This window comes from Tetrao urogallus (assembly GCF_951394365.1).
Source record: "Tetrao urogallus genome assembly, chromosome: 3".
Classification (NCBI taxonomy): Eukaryota; Metazoa; Chordata; class Aves; order Galliformes; family Phasianidae; genus Tetrao; species Tetrao urogallus.
Window position 1 is genome coordinate 37761633 of NC_136815.1, and position 21976 is coordinate 37783608.

Here is a 21976-nt window from a genome sequence, read left to right on the forward strand (position 1 = left end):
TCATATAACAAAGCCAAGTATTTCCCCTATTGATGTCCCATTGAAGTACTCTTGTAGCAGAAATAATTACATGTACCAATCTGATACAGTTTTTGCACTCTTAGCTACTGCTTACTTTATAATTTTCCAATAAAATTAATGGAAATTAGGAATTTGTACCAGAATTAAGAGCTTAAATACGTAGTTGGATTTGAAGCTAATTGTGTTCAAGATTTGTGTTATTTCACTCCATTTCTTTTCTCAAGTTCTCAAAGTTTACTTCAGCCTCTTCATCCTCCTGTCAACACTCACAGCTTTATAGCATGAACAGATATTATCAGCATATTTACTCTCCCTTATCCAGCTCTTTACAATTATTTCTTTTACTACTTCTTTCCACTTTCTACTTTCTAATTACCTAATAATTTCTCATAGAGCAAATACAATTCAATACTGACATTTACACAGATTAAATGTCATTATATTTCTCTTATGGGGGAAGATTTCTTAAAAGAATCATTCTTGTCTTACCGTTTATTATTTGTTAACTCATTTCTTTTATTTCCTATTTGCTTCTGCTACTCTAACTACTTAAAGTTTTTCAGATGGAGATATTACCTTTGTTATTTACAAGTTGTACTTCTCACTGCCATAGAATTATTTTATAACCTCCTACTTCTTCCTCTTATTTTCCATGTTCTTTCAGTATTTCAGACTAAAAACTGCTTATGTTGTCACTGACTGCATGAAACTCAAACTATATTTGCATTTCACATTTAGTGATTTGCAATAACTTCATTCCCACTAGTAATTTTTGATTTTGCTTCCCTTCCACATACTTTGGGGCATTAATGAAAACAGACATAAGATATTCAGTTTGTTTAGGGATTCTACCTACATCATCTTTAGTTCCACTTTATTGCTCCTGCATAGTCATCTATCTTTCCATATTTTTTTTAAAGTAAATGGTTGAAGAACCTTTACTATTTGTTTTAATTCCTTTATAAAATGTGTCTCAGTTTGACATTTAGTTAAGTTCTGTTGTATCCGTATACTTTCTTACCCCTAAGGTATAGTGCTCTTTGGTGATCAGCCTTATTTCTAAATTCCTTTTAGTCTCTCTGCTTGTCTGTAATATTCTTCATAATTCTTCACAGAAGTATTATACACACTGACCAGCACTGATGTTGAATAGATTCACAATTGAATATAAATAATCATAGACTAAAAAATATTAGTCAATCTAAACTCAAATTTTTAGAGACTGTGGCTGTGTGAGAAGCATAGGATGGTGGAATCTTTTTACATACCTACACTCAGACACTAGAAAAGGGTGCAAGATTTCTCACACCTTTTAAATTGTCAGTGAAGAGAGAGCTGACAGACCCTGATCAGTCCTGGGCTTCTGCTCTAAATAACTGTTAGGAGAAGCCTGCCTCACTCTGTGGATTATGTAGGGCACCTATGGAATTCTTGAAGTATTGTAGTACAGTAATTTCTTATTTTGAAATAGACATTACTCTAGCTGCTATGTAGCTTAACTTTCCACATTAGTCTGTCCTGTTGTCTCAGTAATAGCATTTTTGTATTTCCTAAAATGATATAAAATATCTGTTACTGGACAAGGTACAGGCAGCTAAACATAAAAATATGTACTACAGCCATGTCTGCAACAATATAGAACTCTAAACATAAAATGGAATAACCATGAATATAGAAATCAATAATGGTCAATGTACAAAATTATTGATTGAGAATACAAATTCATATGTTCAGATTAGTTAAACTTTACATAATTTGGTCTAGCACTTCTGAGTCAAACTGCATAAATGGACCCAAAACATTTAACACTTCTTCAAAAAATGACAAGATGTGCCAGAGAGCTAAGAAATCCAGTCCGACGGCAAAATGTAAAACACTTATCAGGTTTGGTGTTTACCTTATTTCTGAATTTCAATCCTTTTTTCATTAAATTGATAAGGATATTGGGTCCAGGTCAACTAACTTTGCCATTTAAGTAAAATTCATGTCATTTAAGTAAAAACGAAAACTGCAAAAAAAAAAGCAAATGCTTTTTGCAAACATATGAACACACAGGAAAATCTCATTCTGCTATATGAGTTTCTGCATTTCTTCCTGAGATTTCACCACTGTTGTAGGAGCCTTCTGCTCTGCACTGATTGCCATATGGAACAACCTACCTCTTTCTGCTTCAGCTTTTTTCAAGCCTCAACTGAACACACACTTTGTTGCTCCCATTCATTTCATCTCTCCCTTCTGCTAATTATAATTCTACCTACCAGGTCTGGAAAGTGTTTGGAGAGATAGTTTGAGAGATACAACTTACATTTAAGGTATATTATTTTTCTATTTTGGTTTTAGTCTTAAAAATAACCTGAAAAATTATCATTAAAACAAAAACCAGAAGTAAATTTGATGATTTTGAGTCTTACCGTGAATCTTTTCTGTCAGCATTTCATTCCTGACTTTTCCGAGTAGTCTCAACATTCGTTCCATCTGTGCATCACCAACTCCACTGTCTAACCATTGCCGACAAAGAAATATATATTGGCTATCAGTCTTGCCTGATTCATGGATGACGATTTGGTCCAAGTACCATCCAGCTCCATAACCGACATTACTGTGCTCAACAAGCACTTTGCTTAATTGTCCAAGGTCTACTGCTCTCACATCGGAGATACTGACCTGAGAAGTTAAAGATAAAATCAGCTGCATTAAATTGATTAAATAACATGGTCCATCTTTTATCTATAGGAGCATGTTTGGAAAGACATACTCTTTTCAATACTGAAGTATCTTTTGATTTCTGACAGAAAAGAAAGATATTCTGATATTTTGAAATTTATATTTGGAGACAAAGAAAATATATGGATCCTTGAATGTATGCATTATTTTCTTTTTCATGATTACTGCATCCCAGGCTGTATTAGGAAAAGTATCCCACTAGTACACACTAGAAAGAAATCTCAGATCTTCTGTAAGATCTCTCAAAACTTCAACCTGTTCCTTGTAAGTGAATCAAAGGGAGTCCTCGAAAATTCAGGACTGGTCTTGTAAATTGAACTTGGTTTAAATAAGGCATTTTATTAAACAAAAAATGTCAAATTACTTTATATTCTAAGTTTTCCCATTTGAAAAAATGCTGTATTATTCAAGTCTGAACTGAAATACTGACAGCGTTGATGACTATGCAAACAAAAGGATGATACTGACATTAGAAACTATAAGCAAGGCTGTGCACGCATACAAGCAAGAATTTATGTGCTCTTTGGATGTAAATAGACATCTGTTTAAATATTGCTACAGCTAGTAGCAAACAAAAGCTAAATGGCAACTGCACTAGTGCATGTTGGGATGAATAAATTATATGAGTGAGAGAATGAATGTGTTCTGTGCAAGAAATAATACAAGCGGGTGGGTAGATACATGGGCATGAGTGTGGGTGACATTAAAAAAAAATGCAGATGGATAGTAGAAACAGATGCTGTAATTTTTATTTGTTGCCAACCAATTTGCCACCAGGCAGGAAAAAGCATGAAAACCAGAAAGCAACAAAAAAGAGATTATTTTTAAAAATTATTGTGTCATCTGGTCCATTCCCTTGGCAGTGCAGAACTACTTTCCACAGTGTGCTCAGAAAAAGAAAACATCAGAGTTATTCTTCATATCACAGCCTTAGAGCTTCCATCATTACCTCGTTATATCCTTGAATGCATATACAACCCAAAATAAGATACAGCTGGGAGAAATATCTTGTAAATAACTTTTTGGTAACACTCATTGCCTTTTAATTTTATTCTTTATAATTCCAAGCCAAATATCATTTTCGTGTCATCTACATGACCCTTGACTTAGAGGAAATAGCCTGTACTGATAATATTCATGTTCTTTCACAGCTAACTCTGTCTGAAAAAGGAACCTATCATTAGTCTCATTCTTTGTGATAATAATTAACAGTCAGTGTCTAATTGTGGTCATAATCACTCATTGTTATCAGTGAATTCTTGTAATAATACATTAAATTGCCTACTCCTTCAGTATTAGCAAGAATGTACTTATGGTTGATGCCATTTTTTTTTTTTTTCTACTCAGTATAAAGGCATTTGGAACTGCATTAAACACACTACCGAGAATGTAATTAATGAATGACAACAGGATTTTATTTAAATTGACTTACTTTAGACAGAGAGTAAGCTAGGCAAAATTACAATGCCCACTTATTTAACCCATTAAACTGGTGAAAAAGTGAAGACACGATTACTTGAATGAATACAAACTAGCTGTCCTTTCCACAGTCACATATTTGCTTATACTTCGTGATGTTTTTCTGTCTTACTAGTTTTTCTTTATTTTCCAGTCTTTATCAGTCAAGAGAAACCCTTTCTCTTATATCTCAGTTTTCCTTAACTTTGTCTTCTTTGCCTGTCCACTCAATATTTTCCAGGGATACTGTCTGTAAGTACGATTTGCTCTTAACATCTCTTCCTTCCACCTCTTAGATACTGTCAATATATCCTCATTCCAACATTTTTTATTACTGTATTTTTTATTAAAAAAACCATAATATTGCAAGTAGTACGTCAGATAACAGATGCATCTAGTACTGTTACTAACAGTTGTCAATAACATTTTCCTAGGGAAGAGCAGAGAAAGAGGGCAGATATAGGGAGAAAATTCTTAAATATAAACTCTCTCAGGCTTTACCATTGTGGTTCAGAGATTTCCTGAGCCAGAGGTTATGCCTTTGCACTTAACAATTTTTTTCCACTAAAATCATAGAATCATAGGGGTTGGAAGGGACGTCTGGAAATCGTCTAATTCAACCTTCCTGTTAAAGGTTGCCTACAGTATATTGCACAGGAAAATGTCCAGACAGGTTTAGGATATTTCCAGAGGAGATTCCTTAACCTCTCTAGGCAGCCTGTTTCAGTGCTCTGTCATTCTCATAGAAAACTTTTTCCTTTGTTCATATGTGCAATATCTTTTTGCACCAACATGCATCTGCAACATCTTGTAGCAGAAATTAAGACAGAATAATGATATACTGTGTAAAAATCCACCTCTTTTTGTTTTGAACTTGTCACCTGCAGTTTTCATTTAATGTTCTTGAGCTCTCATATTTCATGAGGAAGTAGGATTACTGATTTTCTCATTTTATTTTTTTTTACTTCCTGTCCCTTCATCTCAACATCCCTTTTCCAGGCTAAACAGTACTTGCTTGTTTAATCATTCCTCGTACGAAAGATGCTTTCATAGAATCATAGAATGGCCCAGGTTGAAAAGGACCTCTCAGCTCATCTATTTTCAAGCCCCCTGCCATGGACAGGGTCTTTAGTAAGTAACATATATTTTCCTCAGGTTATACCATAGCATAACATCAGTACCTGTTCTTGACAACAACAACAACAAAAATGTCTGTGAAAAAAAGCAATAAAATGAAACATTTTAAAAAAACAGTTAAGGAACTTAGCTAACTACTAACCTGTCCTTTTTCAAAACATGAGTGTCTTAGTCTCCTTTTGCAGGAATCTCCCTGCTCTCCAAATATAGTTATAAATATGTCTGCGTCAGTTCCTGATGCAGGCAACGTTCCTGTATGAACACTGACTGAGTAAAGAACTTCTGTAATGAAAAATCAGAGACACAAAAACATTACCAAATCAGCATTTTTAGCAATGTAATTACCAATCATTACAAAGCAGGATACTCTAGGTGTTTCATTATGAAACAGGATATTCAAGACCAAAAACTGAAGCTTTTGTACTTGACATTAATGTTTTGTCTGCTTCTAACTTTGCTACTATCTCACAACACAGTACAACACTGGAGATGATATGTCCTTCATGAATCAATACAATATTCCATGCTTGCTATTATAAATGAAGAAAACACTTTCTTATCCAGTTGTCACTGAAATCAACAGAAAGAACACTATTCATTATGTGAGGCTTTTAACAAGCCTTGAGTCCTTGCAGATTAGCGTTCTTAAATTGAGATAGGCTAAACCAATGTAATGACATTGTAACATGGAATAAACACAGATACAACATATACATGAATGAAATACACTATTTGTTTTGGATCAGCTGCATTTTGTTTTAGTCTGGCACTTTGATAATTATGTCCACCATTAATTAGCTGTTCAGGAGAAATGGTGACCATCAATTAATTTGTTAAGGTTCAGCAATTTATTTGGATATGCATCATTATTATTCAACACAAAGGACAGCTTGCCATGACTTGCTGATGAGTTATGTAGTATGTATTGCTTGAGACAGTAGGACAAAGGATTTTTTTCTTTATGGTTTCTGTGAACACTGTGAAGATTTTAATGTTGTAATAGACTATTATGATCAAGTTAATTAGGTGGCAAATACAAAAAAGTTTGAAGTATTTTAACTAAGAAGATGGACTATTATGAATGAGGTTTTTTTGCTAAATATTGTTTGCAATGTAGTCAGAACAAAGGAAAATTTTATCATATTTTCAGATGCAATGATTAAATGAAACAGAGCTACTGGAGCAGAAAAGAGATTTGGGGAAAACTTCAACAACTTTTTTTTTTTCTTTCTGTGAATCATGCCATTATGTCTATACACGTGCTTTTTTAAAATCCATGATATTGTCCCTCACCTTATGTAAATCAGTCTTTTTCTGAACATTTCACTAGACATATACTAATTGGGTTTTACAGGATTCAGAATTTCAGATTAGTGTTTAGACTAGTGAAAACAAAACGTCAGTTGCTTTAAAACAGATTAAAAACATATGAGCAATACATGTTACTAAAGACTCTGACATTCTGAATGAATATTTAAAAATCATTTTGAGTGATTTGTTTTATAATAAAATGCTTTATATTCTTGCTCATTGTGCTTATTCCATTAAATAGTTCACAACTTTGTATGAATGTGTTTATGTATTTCTTTACATATTTATTCTTTGTTCAGCAACATACCTCTGAGTGGTGCTTTGTCTGGTCTGACTGCTGCTAGCTCTGTCACAGTCTCAGATCCATCTTTTCCAAACAGATACTGGGCTTCAGTGGGAAAGCTCAGTTCCTGTTTAGTGTCCAGATCTTTCAGCCTAAGCTGCAGAAAAAAGTAGAAACACATCTGCTTCTCTGAAATTCTGTGCTTTTTATTTCCACTCCCAAAGAAACCATCTTCTTCCTATTTATAACACACACACTCTTTGTAAAGATACCTCATTCTGCATAAGGAGAGCTACAGTAGTGCCAGCCCCTGATTCTGTAGCCTATTTATATCTGCATATATATGGCACAGATACTGGGAACACTTGTAGGAAATCAAGTTGTAGTTTAACCTGCTGACTTAGTCCCAGCCAGTTCATGAGCAGCAGCTGCCCCCTCACATCCAGGTCTCCCAGCTTTATTGCTCAGCATGACACCATATGATATGGGATATCCCTTTGGCCCGACAGTAAAAGAAGCTGAAAAGTTCTTGAGTAATGTAAGCACTACTCAGCAGCAACTAAAGCATCAGTGTGCTCTCTTAAATCCAAAACATGGCATCATACCATCTACTGTTAATTCTATCTTAGACAAAGCTAGGACAGAGGTGAAGGATATAGATTAAATTGTCTTGTATATACTTGCAATTTCAGAATTCCAAATTAATAACTACACTTAGAGCACCATTATATTATGTATGTTATATGTTAAATATGTTATTATACGTTATATGTTGTTATATGTTATGTGCCCATTTGTTTTGCCAAATTTTATTTGTTTAGATGTGACTTGCAGTATTACAGCTAGGATCTTCAAAGTAGGTAGAAATTAGGTATGCAACAGCCTTTGGAGTTCCCTGTAGTAATTATGGCATTTGAAGAATGAATTCCAATAGGAGGAAATACATCATGGACACTGGCAAATTAGACTCCAAGTCTGTGTACTTAGAACCTCCAAAGCAACAAAGGAAGCATAGCTTTGGGAGTCCAGTTTTTTAGCTCCTGCTGTAGTCATTGCAGAGATCTGGTTCACAAGAGGGAAATCCGGGCTGTGAACTTAATTCTAGGTCAAGTGATAAAGTACAGAATAAAAATGTAACAAGCATATGCAAGAACATTTCAGGTAACTATAATATTCAGGACTCAACTTCAGTAATATCTAAGAACTGCAAGGCTTTGGAAATGGCTTATTGAGACTCTGTGAGACTTCTCTTTGTACAGAAATATTATTATCAGGAAGAGATGGAAAAGGAAAAGGGAAGAGGGAAAATTTAATGTCACCGGCAATTGAAACTCTTAGGCAGAGATTCCCAAGTTTACTTCCACTGCTAACGCTTTTATCTCCTATCAGTAATAAAATTATACTAAGGGTTAACTGAACATCTAAGCAAATACCTTTCAGAAATTGGATCCATTAAAAAAAGAGAAGGGAAAGGAAGGGAAGATGTGTAACTTTATGAAGTAAATTTCTGCAGCAAAATGTACCTGACAAGCTCTTTCTAGTCATAATATTGCATCTATGTGTTTTATCTCCCAATCATATAGTATTTCTATATTCTTTAGAAAAGTAAAAATGATTTTGTTTTATTTTGGAAAGGGAGAAAAACTGCTTTTAAGTAAGAAAAAAAAACCAGCTCTTCTATAGTGTATAAGTCTTCAAAAGTTACAGGAAAGTTATGTTTTAGCTAAACTTTGATAATTTTCTAAAGAAATATACAGAGTACCATAGGAAATCAGAAGGAAAATCTCTTATACACTAAAACTGTTGTAAAAATCAGAACAGACAAAAGATAGAGTAGCAAAAGGAGCACAGGGATTTTATCTCTGTTTTATACTTCACAAATGCATTTGTATCTGTTTTTGTTTTTGCGCATGTGTGAAATTTCTGAAATTTTCATTATTATTCCTTTCATTTAATGAGAAAGTAATGAAAATGATTCTTTTTCCTTTCAACTAGGACTTGGTTTGACCACTGATTCATAGCGAATTTGCACATACTGACTGACTCCTATAGTTTTCTATTTCTGCACAGCATTTCTGTTTTTTGCTGCACTGCAAGAATTCTATTAAAATCGAAACACATTGCTACATTTTAGATTAAGATTCCATATAAATAATTTATAAACAAACTGATAAATGAGTAATAGATGTTATAAACATATTACTGGCACAGTATATGTTACTGTTGCTTATACTGTGGGTTGTAAGTGCACCAGCAGAAGAGACTACACAGATCTATAGCAGTCCATTGACTTCTTGTAGACTGCAAAAATTTATAGCTACTAATAAGCTATTTATTTAAAACGACAACAACAACAATAAAACTAGTGAAGAATCTAAAAGCATCACAAAAAATCACTCACCAATTTGCAGAGGGTTGTGTTTGAAGAAAAAACATAAATGTGCAGCAAAAAGCAATCAGATTTTTATGAATTTTCTGACTTTTTTGAAGCCACCTATTCAGGTGTAGCAGGTATCATAAGGGTTAGAGTCAGTCTTAAGAATTTTTATCAAATGGCCTGGAGAAGTGTATTTAAATTGAGAAATCTGTGTTTTTGAACCTACTTTTTTTTTTTCCATTATTATAGCCTGAATTGAGACCACAAAGTGAACTGATTAACACATTTCAGAAGATAAACTTCTTCTCTATCCTCAGTTGAGGATATCTTCCTTTGAGTATCATAAGCCCATTCAGATTTCACCCTAGAACGCTGCTATCTCTAGTTTTTTCCATCAGGATGGTTTCTGGACTATTTATTCATTTAAAGATTCACCTTACACTCATTTAAATTTGCTGTAGTGAGAACGAACTGTGTGACCCAGTTCAGAATATTATTCTTTTACTGTCCTGAGAATAATTCAGTGCTACTTCTATAAGTCGTTTGGACAGTTGCCTCCAAGTCGAGTTTATTAATACAACTTTGCTTAGCTTTAATCTCCAAGCTTGAGGTTTTTCAACAAAGCCTAAGAGTTTACATGAGTTTACAACACCGTTCTACTCAATCTTACAACCCTTTGCAGAAAAGTATACATTTAAAATCTGTTTGCATTGTAACACGGACAGAATTAAATAATTTCACCACCATTTTTCATGAGAGACTTTAAGTACATATTAAACATCAATCAGATGTTTAAGGTCCATTAATGAATACTTTGTATTGAATAAATAAAAAATGTCAGCTTAATGGCTTTCCACAACTAGGTCACGTTGTATCTGGGGGCTATCAATATTTCAATATTATCAATATTAGCATCTCCTAACACCAGGAAAGAATGCTGCCCTCCATACCATGGTGCAGCTTGGATCCACACAGAAATGAGTGGGTATGAATGTATGTGCTTCACCGGGCTGAAACAGGTGGCTCTGCTCTCAAAGAGATCTAGAAATTGTAGGAATCTATAGACAAAAGGTGACTGAGCCACAAGATGTCTGGTCTGGTTGATGTGGTAGAAAACCAAAGATGACAATATGTTTTTCAACAAAAGCTACTTATACAAGTACTAAGCAGAATACTTTGTTTCTATGTAGAATATACTGGAATACCTTGTGAAGCTTAATTCCTCTTTCCAAACATGGACTGAATAACAAAAATGAAAGTTTTGTTATATCTCCAACATCTCCAACAGTCAACTGTTAGAAAAATAAATGAAAAAAAAAAATTGAAAAAAACAATAATTACTCACTGTTTGCAAGTTTAAGAATAAAAAACTTAGAGAAAGTATTGCTCAGATTCAAATACCTGCCCAGAAACTGCCATTAATTTCATGTGCACATTTCAGAATAAGTATTTTTCTGGGTTCATGGTGAAGGAATATAGCTTCTAAACAGTGGAAACAGATTAGATGAGGTTTGAGAAATAAAAAGTAAAGGAACTATGAAATAACTTCTTTAGTTAAAACCTTACTGTTAAGGACTACTAGACTTACTGCAAGTCAGTGAGGTTTTTCATGCCAAAGTTGTCATTTGCTCAGTAAAAGAGTTCTGTAAGTCATATGCATCAGCCTACATGTAAGAATTTCTTCAACTGCTTAATTAACATATGGAGGGGTAAACATCAACTCTAGCAAACAAAAAAAAATCAGTACATGGAACTTCACATTCAGAAGTTGCAAATCTTACTTTACTGTAACACTCCGGTAAAACTTGCATGAAAGAAAGAAGAAACCAACCAGAAATGGATTATCATTCAGATTCTGAACTTTCTGTGAAGAAGATTTCCCTTCTGTTCCAAATACCACAACTTGAACATCAGGTGTATCTTCTGGAACTTCCACACAGTGTACCCACATTTGCCATCGTCCTCTGCTTTTAGTATTAATTTGTTTTGTAAGAAGAGATGTCACAGACATTTCTGTATTGGAAACAAGCATATATTCAGAGCAATATATATATCTAAATTATAAGACAGTATGAACCATGACATAAAATTATTTTGCCTAGTATGACTGGATCTGCTACAGACAAGTCAGGCAGCAGTCACAAAAGCCCCATTGCTCATTCTAGTCATATAAAGGTGTGTAAAACCAGGCTAGCTTCTTCACAGATTCATTTGTGACATTCACACAAGTGACATGCCCATCTTCTCTGCTTTGTACATGCTGCCAATGCTTGCAACTGCTCACCAAAGTTCTGAGAGTATACGTCAACTTTTGTAAGACTAAACTGTGCGTTATCAATTCCTCCAGTAGCAGCAAGAACTAGAAGCATTGGCATTGCCATCATTTTCATCCCAAGCATGACTGCTTCTTTGTTTTAAAGAAGGCATAATTCACCTTGGATCAGGAGCCAGTGTTTGGTTTTGCCTACACTGTAGGTGAGCAGCCATGAAGTTGCCATGTGCTAACTTCATTATGCTTTGCCATGCAATAGTAATTCACACAAATAAGGAGCATTTCTGCTGGTATTTATTACCTTTGAGAGGAATTACCACTTCCACAAAATCTTTCTTAGGACGTTTATTGATCCAGTCATTATGAACAAAGACATGTGAAGAAAAAGGGTAGCTGACTTCTTTTATAACAATTTTTTCCAAGAACCACTCATCTGTATGAAAATAAATAGAACATTATTAATTTAAACTTTTTAAGTTACAAAATATTCTTGGTATGCAGTCATAAGTTTCTATCTTTACAAAATCAGTGCAATGTTTTCTTTTGTCTGACTTCTTAAGGAAATGAGACTTCTGAAAATATTGTGACTGTGCATGTACATTTCTGTCTGTTCCCCTGCTCTCTAGTACATTTCATACAGTGAAAAATTCTTAAAGAAAATTTATGTAGACCTAGTGAAAAAAAAAATGCTTTGATAGATTTGATCTATCCAAAGGATAGATCCAAAGCTCCAAAGGATGGAAAAGCTTCTAAGAGATCTCTACACAAGAGATCCCGTATACAAAATCCTATTATAAATATCCCAATGGAAAACAGCGTATCAGGATTTCTGCCAGATCAGCCACAAAAACATTTTCTCAACACAACTTCTGCAAGTATCTATGCAATCTAAAAAGATACAAACTTAGCTGAAGGTCTTCTCTTGAAGAAAGCTAGTTAACGTATTCTCTGGAAACAACGCTCGGACCCTTGAGTTTTGATAAACTTGGCTATACTTCTAGTTTTGGTGAAGTTAATGAAAGTCTGATCATCCAGTTCAGTGTAATCAAGTAAGAAATAAATGAGAAGTAGTTCCCTAATCAGTTTTTATATGCACATCTTTAAGTTCAATAGACAGAGTCATCTTATAGTCTTGCTTTTTGATAAAAATAACAAGAGACTCAGTTTATCATGCACTGGAATGGTCTTGTCTCCAATATCAACATTATCTGCACAAGTGGCAAACTTGTAAAAGCTTTAATCTCTTGCGTCTGAACATTGCTGGGCCAAAATTTTAGCCAAATTATTGAACGAAATATCAGTTTATGACGATCCCTGCTGTTACTGTTTCAGAGCTGAACAGTTTTCTTTAACAACAAGAGCTTTTGCTGAGCTGGAGGGAGGACACAAATAATATCCTGCAGTGAATTTTAGCACAGCTAGATACTTGAGAAGTATAATCCAACAGAAATAACAACAGAAAGTTGAGAGTAATTTCAAATAAAAAAAAAAAAAAGTATTTTAATCTCAAATTTATTACTGAAGTATAGAAAAAAAAATGCTGACCTTTTTTTGTACTCTTAAATCCAATGAGAACTTGTTTCAACTTGCCAAGGTATACTGCTTTGATTTTGAAAACATCCACCTGTAATGTGAAAATAATTTAAATTATATTTAACAATCTAGCTTTGGGCATCTGGACACTGCTCTATATCTTAAAAGAGGCAAATTTGTCTCATTCACACCATTCCATTGTCTTAGAGTTCATAATTAAACAGTGAATGTGATAACTGATATTTTCTGTTCCAGAGAATATTATGAATATAAAAAAATTGCTGTACATAATAGGATGTAATTTTACAAGTAATGGATAGCAATATAGTCCTCGTGTCTTGCATGTTCATAGACTAAAATAACCAAATCACAATGTCTACTTGTGTTGAAAGTTATTTTGAATGAGACCCAAACTCTCAATGGAACTTGCAAATATCTAATTATTCTCAAAACCTGAAGCAATTTCATTTTCACTAAAAATCACAGTTAATTGAGTGGGAATTAGACAGGTAAATGAGAATCAAATGAATAGCATTTGGGAAGATTTCAACCACTCTGCTACATATCTCAGCTGAACATGAGCCAGCAGTGTGCCCAGGTGGCCAATAAGGCCTATGGCATCCTGGCTTGTATCAGAAATAGTGTTGCTAGCAGAAGCAGGGAAGAGATTGTCCTGTGCTCAGCACTGGTGAGGCAACACCTCGAGTAGTGTGTTCAGTTTTGGGCCCCACATTGCAAGAAAGACATTGAGGCCCTGGAGCATGTCCAGAGAAGGGCAACAAAGCTGTGAGGGGTCTGGAGCACAAGTACTACGGAGAGCAGCTGAGAGATGGGATTATTCAGTCTGGACAAGAGAAGGCTCAGGGGAGACCTTACTGCTCTCTGTAATTACAGAATCACAGAATGACCAGGGTTGGCCTCTTCACTCATGTAACTAGTGGTAGGACTAGAGGGAATGGCCTCAAGTTGCACTAAGGGAGATTCAGGTTGGATGTTAGAAAATACTACTTCTCAGAAAGAGTGGTCAGGCACTAGAATGTACTGCCCAAGGAGGTGGTGGAGTCACTGATCATGGAGGTGTTCAAGGAACGTTTAGACATGTTGAGGGACATGTGAGAACATGGCAGTTTAGTGAGAACTATTGGTGATTGGCAGATGGTTAGACTGGATGACCTTGTATGTCTTTTACAACCTTGGTGATTCTATGATTCTATTGGAATAAGGCTTTTTTGTGGAAGCCATTTCTATGATAGATGTTTCTCTCTTCCATGATGAACAGACTTGATGGAATCTTCCCTTTTTCCCTTCAGCAAATATTTGCAATGATTTTATTATTTGCTTAAGACAAACAAACAAAAAATATTCCAAATCTGAACACAATGGGAGTCTAATAAAGTGTCAGCAAGATATTCCCTGTCAATCTGAAACAGATATTTCTGTTTGATCTGAAATTTGTTTTAGCTACTTTATTTTTATGCCCACAACCACTTAAGGAATTACTCTACTAGGAAAAGTTCTTGAACACTCAAAATGCAAGAAAGTATGAGGAAAAAGAATAATGGAAGCATGAAAAAATAAATTACTGCTTGGAATACAGTTATTACTATTCAGGAAGGCTAATCAAGAGAAGGCTGTGGTATAAAGGCAAGTTATTCTACAGAAATTTTATCAGAGCTACCAGGTATATCTAAACAAAGATAACTCCATAGGCTTAAAAGTCTGGAATATAAAAGATGAAATTTCAGAGTATATTTAGTTCAACTCAACATTACTTCATTAACTTAATTGCTTTACTATTGTTTAATGCTATTGATGCTTAATATGTTACCTATGAAAATTACATCTTAGATAATAGAAAAAATTATACCCACACAGAATGCAAAAGTTAGTGAAGTGTTTTTGATGCTTTGCATATGAAAAGTTCTATAATAACATAAGAAATAACAAAAAGATACTTGCAGATTCAGTTATGTTTTTCCTCATTGTTTTACCTGCCCTCTAGCAAAAGTAAACAGGCTGTTTCTTGAGTTAAGCCATCGTTTCCCTGAGTCAGTCCTTTCTCCTTGAATACACAGATAAGCCTCACCAGTGGCATCTGCTTTCTTCAAGTCTCCGGTGTGCAAATTGATTGAATATTCCACAACTTCAGAAAAAAAATGAATTTACAAAAAATGTCATCATGAGAAAATTGTGCTTGTCTACTTGCATAACACCTATATTACCTAATAATTCCTAGTAGAAACCATTGCAAACTCCATCTGAATCCCATACAGTGCCAGAGTACAAGTAGCACAGATCTGTTTCCTGGTAATGTCCTATCTAAAACACATTCCTACAGCATAACTCTCTGTTTGGCAATTCACAGAATACAATTTTGTTTCAGTTAGACACCACTCCCACAAAATCAGCACTACTGGCTGCTGCTTGAGGCAAAGAGTCTCAAAAATAATTCCTCCTCCTCCTTAAATTAAATCTCTAAAAATATTTAGACTTTGGAAAGTCTAAATTCTGTTCTTTAAGACAATTCACTCATATTTCTTTGCTCCTTCTCTAGGTAGTGTGCAATATCATAGAGCCATAGGACAGCTTGGGTTGGAAGGGACCTTAAAGATTATCTAGTTCCAACTCCCCTCCATGGGCAGGGGTTGCAACCCACTCAGTCAGGCTGCCCAGACCCCAGTCCAACCTGGTCTTGAATGCCTTCAAGGATGGAGCCTCCATAGCTTCTCTGGGCAAACTGTTTCAATATTTTCTTCTTTAAAGGAAACTAGAACTTATCACATACAAAATTGTTTAAAAGAAAGCTGGAATTTGATTGTCTTAAGATTTAAACTTGTGTAATTACCTTCCTGTGACTGAACTGATCAGGACTATCAATCTTTTTCAATTCTAAGCCCATAAACCTATCAGAATGAATTTGGAGCTAAAACAAGTTAATAATGAATAATGAACTAAAAATCCTTTCAATATCAACTTTAACACACAAGTATAGTTTATAATGGAAGTAAGGAACAAGGAAACAAACAGAATAAGGTCACAATATTATTCATGGTTATATACAACACCATGACAAAAAGGATGTCATGAAAAAAAATGAGAAGTTTTTTTATTTGCTTGTGGTATACTATGTAAAACTTGCTCTTATTTAAATACAATAATAAATATGAGCTCACTGGAGCTGCTGGCACAGCAGGTATCTAACTTTGGTGGCTATGTTAGGGATATGAACAGTTGTGAGGTGTTCTGGGGACATATTCTGGGAACAGACACTAAAAATCAAAGAGTTAAGAGTTAGATGTTCTAAATGTTCTGCTTCCGACCACACACATTATTACTTCAGCCTAAGGAAAAGAAGCCACACAAAGTTGCCCCTGTAAAAGTCACATTTAGGATGTGGGTAATAAACAGTATACACATAACATAAATATATTCAAGAATGCATATAGTATCTTGTGAATTTTCTGATAAGAAGTTTTAAGACTGAAGGCCTGGACACTCTTAAAACACAACATGGAATGTGCACTGAGCTACATTTGACTACCCCAAACTATTTGGCCCCAGCTTCAATGGTTTTCATGACTTCAACACTGACACTGTGAAGCAGATCTCAACAATGCCCGGACCATGATAGCAGTACGGTGCAGAAACTGTTCTGCCTGACTCTGCTACTTGCCCATACCTGAGACCTATGTGGTTGCACAACATTTGCTTTCCCAGGAAATGTGCTTGAACAAAGAAAAAAAATAGTGCTTTAGACAGACACTGAACCAAGGTGCATTTTCAGTCTCACAACTCATATTTCAAGCCAGAAGGCATTGAAATACTCATTATTCAAGTCAAGTCTAAAATACATCGCAGGATACAGAAATATCACAGTATAAATCCTGGAAACTTCTGATATTTTCACTACAGTTTACTTCTTGAATCAAATTTACTCCAAGACAGAAATGGCCCTATTTAACCAAACTACAGCCTTTAAAAATATATAATTAGGAAAAATTTCTGGTAGGTTTGAGAGTGATTGTTAAGATCCCAGAAGCTAAAGCTGTCATTTATTTTCATGCGTAGGTGATAAGAAAACAGGGAGAAAAAAAAATATGTGTTCTGAGGATATTTATTTTTAAGCTTTTCTTACAGCTCTTTTCACAAGTTGGTGCTATTCATATTGAGTGTTATAATCAAAAGGCCTGAATTCAAATATTGTGACATATTATGTAGCTATTTCTTTATATATCTAAAAGAAAAAGGTCACATCAGTGGAATGAGAGAGCTTTTGCTTACTGGGTGGTTTTGCATGCTGATTGAAAAATGAATATTTAAAATTAAATAATAAGGGATGCATCAGTCTAATAAAGGTGCGCTCTTTGCACTACACCGAAATGTTTTTCTTTCTTTTCATCTTTATACCACGTGGGGATGACAACTGAGAAAACGAGTTTTCTGAAAAGTAATTTTATTTCACTGTGTCATTATTTACTTCAGGACTTCCCTTGGGAATTTGCTTTTCTAAGTATTTAAACCATGGTCTGAGAAAGTGCGTGTAATCAATGACATCACTCATGTTTGATGGTAAGTAGTAGACAAAGAGTTTTCCTAGACTGACACTTTAATTTATGTCAGGTTTTACTTAAAGGCAGGTAAATATGCATTGTCAGATGAAAGGCAACGTAGCTGCAAATGACTGTAGGCACACAGAGTTGCTCCTGATGGAAATCCAGATATTAAAAGTATGTGTACTGTCCAGGTGACTTTTGCTTTTTTTTTTTTCTTATTTTTTTCCTTTCTTTTTAGGCTTTTTTGCTTTTTAAGGGAGGTGGAATATGAAGGTAAGAAAATGAGTTATTCATCCAGACTGGTGGCTCACCTGTGTCCTCTCTACTGCTCATATGAGCAGATCCATTGAAGTCAAAAGGCTGCTTGTGAATAAGAGCTTGGGCCACAGACCTGATCACTCATATAGAGGTGATTAGAAATCAGAGGGCTTACAATGACCTTTATTGCTTTGGTCTGTGATCATTAATATACTTAATAATGATTTCAACTCTAGTCACACAGCTAGTTACTTCATAATATCTGGATTCAAATGAGATACATACTGAAAAGTAGAAACATTTCTAATGCTTTTGCTGAGTCAGAATTTCCTTCTGAATCTGCTGAATCTGTTAATGCATAATTCAAGGATCACTGCAGTCACAGCAAATATTTCCCATTAATTTTCAAAGATTTTGAATCAGAGGAAGGACTCCTGCTATGTAAGCGAAACAAAAATATACAAAGCAACCCTTATGAATGAAAATTTTGGACCGTTCTCACAATGAAATGAACCACATTCCTCTAGCAATAATCTACTAATATAATCTACTAAAATAAGATGTTCTGCTCAACCTTGGCACCCTTAGCCTCTGCCAAATCCTATTTATAAAAAGCTCTGTTTCAGATGTAAGCCAACATTTTTGAGATGTGAAAGTGATCACCTAGCGCTCAGTAAAAAGGACAAAAAGAACAGCCATGAATTAGAAATAGGACAGAAGCTGTGGCTTTGAATTTTGTTGTTGTTTTTGTTTAATTTACTAAGAAACAGAATTTATTGAAGGATTATTTATATAAAAATTCAGTAACATTTGCCCAAAGGAAACTCAATATCCTCTCTGAGTAAAGAGTTTAAATGACAAAACCATACCCTATCCTAATACCAGAAGTACTGTTAAACCCTTACCATCATTAGGTTCTTAGCTTTGCAATGAAATCAAGTGATGCAGGTAATACACTGAGACTGGGAAGGTGGAAGTGGACCATCGAATGAATCCTTTTTCTTCTGTTACAGATCTAAAAATCTTCTCTCATACTCCTTTCCTCTGCAGATTAGCAAGCTCTCCACCAAAATATAGTGATGTTAATGCGGAAGGGGCAGGGTAATTTTAATTTTAAAAATTAAAAATTTTTAAATTTTAAATTTTTAATTTATAAAAATAATATAAATATAAAAATATATAAAAATAATAATATAATATAAAAATAAAAATAATTAATTTTTAATTTTTAAAAAATTAAATTAAAAATTCAAATTAATTTGAATTTTAAAGGTGCTGGAGATCTCTGACAGGGACAATTTTCAATAGGCTTCTGCAAAAATTCTGCTGTACAAAATAGTATAATAAATAGGGGTTGTCAATGTGGGGAATGAGTATTCCAGAGGTTACTGCCAGATGAATTCCCAGATAAAAGTTTTGAGTTTAAAGTGATGTTAGGCAACTAAAATTCAAAGATAATTTCGCAGACAGGGATATTTCTGAAAGTTCATTTTGTACTATGCAAAAAAAAAAAAAAAAAAAAGAAGTTGAGGCCTAACCCTGATAATTTATTGCATAAAAAATCTCAAAAACTGAAACCAACCTTCTGGTGGAATTAAAGGCTGGGAAGAAGATTAAGGTCCAGTTTCTATAGCCACACAGTTAATTTGCTCAAGACCGTGGAGCAAATCATCTTGTACAGGTTCAATAATGGATTTTAAGAATCTAGTCCAAGGTACAGGGTTCACCTATCTTACTCAGCAGTGGATGGTGAAAGAGGATTGAGTTAGCCAAAATAGGAATCAGCCACACTAAGCAGAATAATATGATTCATTTCACCAGCTCAATGCCCAAACCAGACTGATTCATGTTAGATTGGTGCTATGCTTGAATTAATGAGGCTTAACTAATAAGCCTAATAAAAATACATTAGCTGGAATATTTCTGAACTACTTTCATTTTGGAAATTAACGTAGGACTTACTATTGCTTCTAGTAATAATGTAATCATTTGATAAACATAAGCTACTGGACTTAAATTGTGTCTAGATGAATGAAGAAGCAAGTAGAAAGCTAATTCTTATCCATACCTGAATATATCATATTGCACTACTCCAAGACAAAGACCTACTGTGATTAAAAAAGAAGTGGAAAAGTTATGCTTTACCTATAAACTGTAAAAATTTAAAGCTGGGTAATTTTTTAGTAAAGACATATGTTTGTTAAAACATATTAACATACACTAAGCACTTAAACTCTTCATGCTCTTGCGTTAACAAGCTTGGTGTGTGGCTTGGAATTTGGGTTCATGTTGTGACAAAAATACACTGTTTACATCACAGAAGTCTGATGTGAGCCAGAGGAACCCAGATCATAGCTGGTGCTAAAAATATTCTCATAAAGATTGGTAACATTCATTTTCAATAATTGCTTTGAAAATCACGTATTGCAAAACTCTAACTTAAGATAACATTGAAGTCGTGATATATATTGCTGTATAACTTCTGGTACATACCTTCAACTGCAGTCACTAAAAATGACATTTTAAAAATCATCAAGAAATGATCTAGAAAGCTTCAAGAAATACAGAAGCTAAGAACCAAAAATGCTAAGATTTTAATTGTAACTGAAGATATTTTCTTCAAAACTAATACAATTTAATTATGTGATGAATTTGCTTCACCGTGTTAACATGCACATGAATGCCCTTCACAGAATTGCCACAGAATTTAGAAGGAAAATAAATAATCAGTCACTGTCTTTTATTCTGAAACTGACAAAGATTCATGAATAGTAATTTGGACTGTGATACTGGTTGAGTAAAATTACACTTATAAATACTAGGATAATATGTGAAAGTAAGTAAAACAGACAAAGTAGTAACTTTTGGAACACTAGGTAATAGCCAGAAAGCAAGATCAGCTCTGAAGTAATGCCACAGAATCAAATGAAATTATGCAAAAGAAACATTTGAACTTTTTTATTTAATATAATTGTTCCTAGGGAGCTACCTGTACGGTGATCTTGGGTGCAGACTTCTAAGAAAAAGATGTACAGATGGAAGAGAAAGTACAGATGGAAGAAAAAGTAATTTCAGAGAATCAATTTTCAATTTTGTTTGTCTGTTGCGTTTTTTTTTTGTTGTTGTTGTTGTTGTTTTGGTTTTGTTTTTACATTACTAACAATATATTTCAAATGCAGTTGATACCTCTGGTTTACTGGACATAAAGTTATCCTCATTTCCCATTGGGCAAGGTTGGATGTGGAGGATACACTGACAGAATGCATGAGTTTCTCATGTGCTCAGAAAGAGGTACAAAACTATTTTTGTAAAGGCCTTGTGGATATAGGAAAAAAACTGAGTGACCGCCGGTTTTAAAGAAGGAATTATGATTTTCCTGAAGATCATAAAGGAACACAGATCTCATAGGATCACTTAGTTTAAAAGATCAGTAGCTGCATTAATGTAGCCTTTGTTACAATCAAGCAGTTCACATAACTAATGAAAGATACTTTTTATTTCAATAATTTTTACTTTTACTTTGCTCACTATAGAGTTATCTACTTGTTTGATTTGTCTGGAGATAGTAGTGATTGATAACTTTTAACATTTTCCTTTTGTCTTTATTTAAATCTATACTACCAAGAGATTTATGAAAGGCATCTCCAAAACTGGTTTTTCTCTTGAAGCAGTAATGAGTGCAAATGCCTAAAACTGAATATTTTTGCCTCCTGTAAGCAAATTAGAATACAAGGAAAAAGCTGACGCTTAGAAATTTTAGACTGAATTAGTGTTGGATCCAGAAAGAACAAAACTGGTATTAACACTTTTGACTGCAGATTGCTCATTCAGTGCATCTTTAAATATCACAAATGTCATTGTTTCATCTGTGGCCATATATCTGAGTTTCAAAAGAACAGCTCACGGACTCAAAATGAGTTACATCTGGAAGAAAGAGCATTATATTTCCCTTAGTTAGATATCCACAAAATGGTTTATGTGAAACTTTCTAGTTCGGTAGATATTACCCAAGTACGGTATAATTTGGAGCAGAAACTATACATGCATCT

At 34.3% G+C, this 21976-nt stretch overlaps 1 protein-coding gene across 1 annotated transcript in view; it reads right to left on the bottom strand.

Moving 5' to 3' along the window:
- RP1 (RP1 axonemal microtubule associated) overlaps nt 1-21976 on the bottom strand; it is a gene marked incomplete at both ends in the record, with an annotated part of 183132 nt that overhangs the window by 50607 nt on the left and 110549 nt on the right. The window contains 8 exon segments of the mRNA XM_079533866.1: nt 2433-2685; nt 5483-5622; nt 6959-7091; nt 10517-10603; nt 11143-11324; nt 11885-12016; nt 13129-13207; nt 15108-15259. Coding sequence (XP_079389992.1) covers nt 2433-2685; nt 5483-5622; nt 6959-7091; nt 10517-10603; nt 11143-11324; nt 11885-12016; nt 13129-13207; nt 15108-15259 — 1158 coding nt within the window.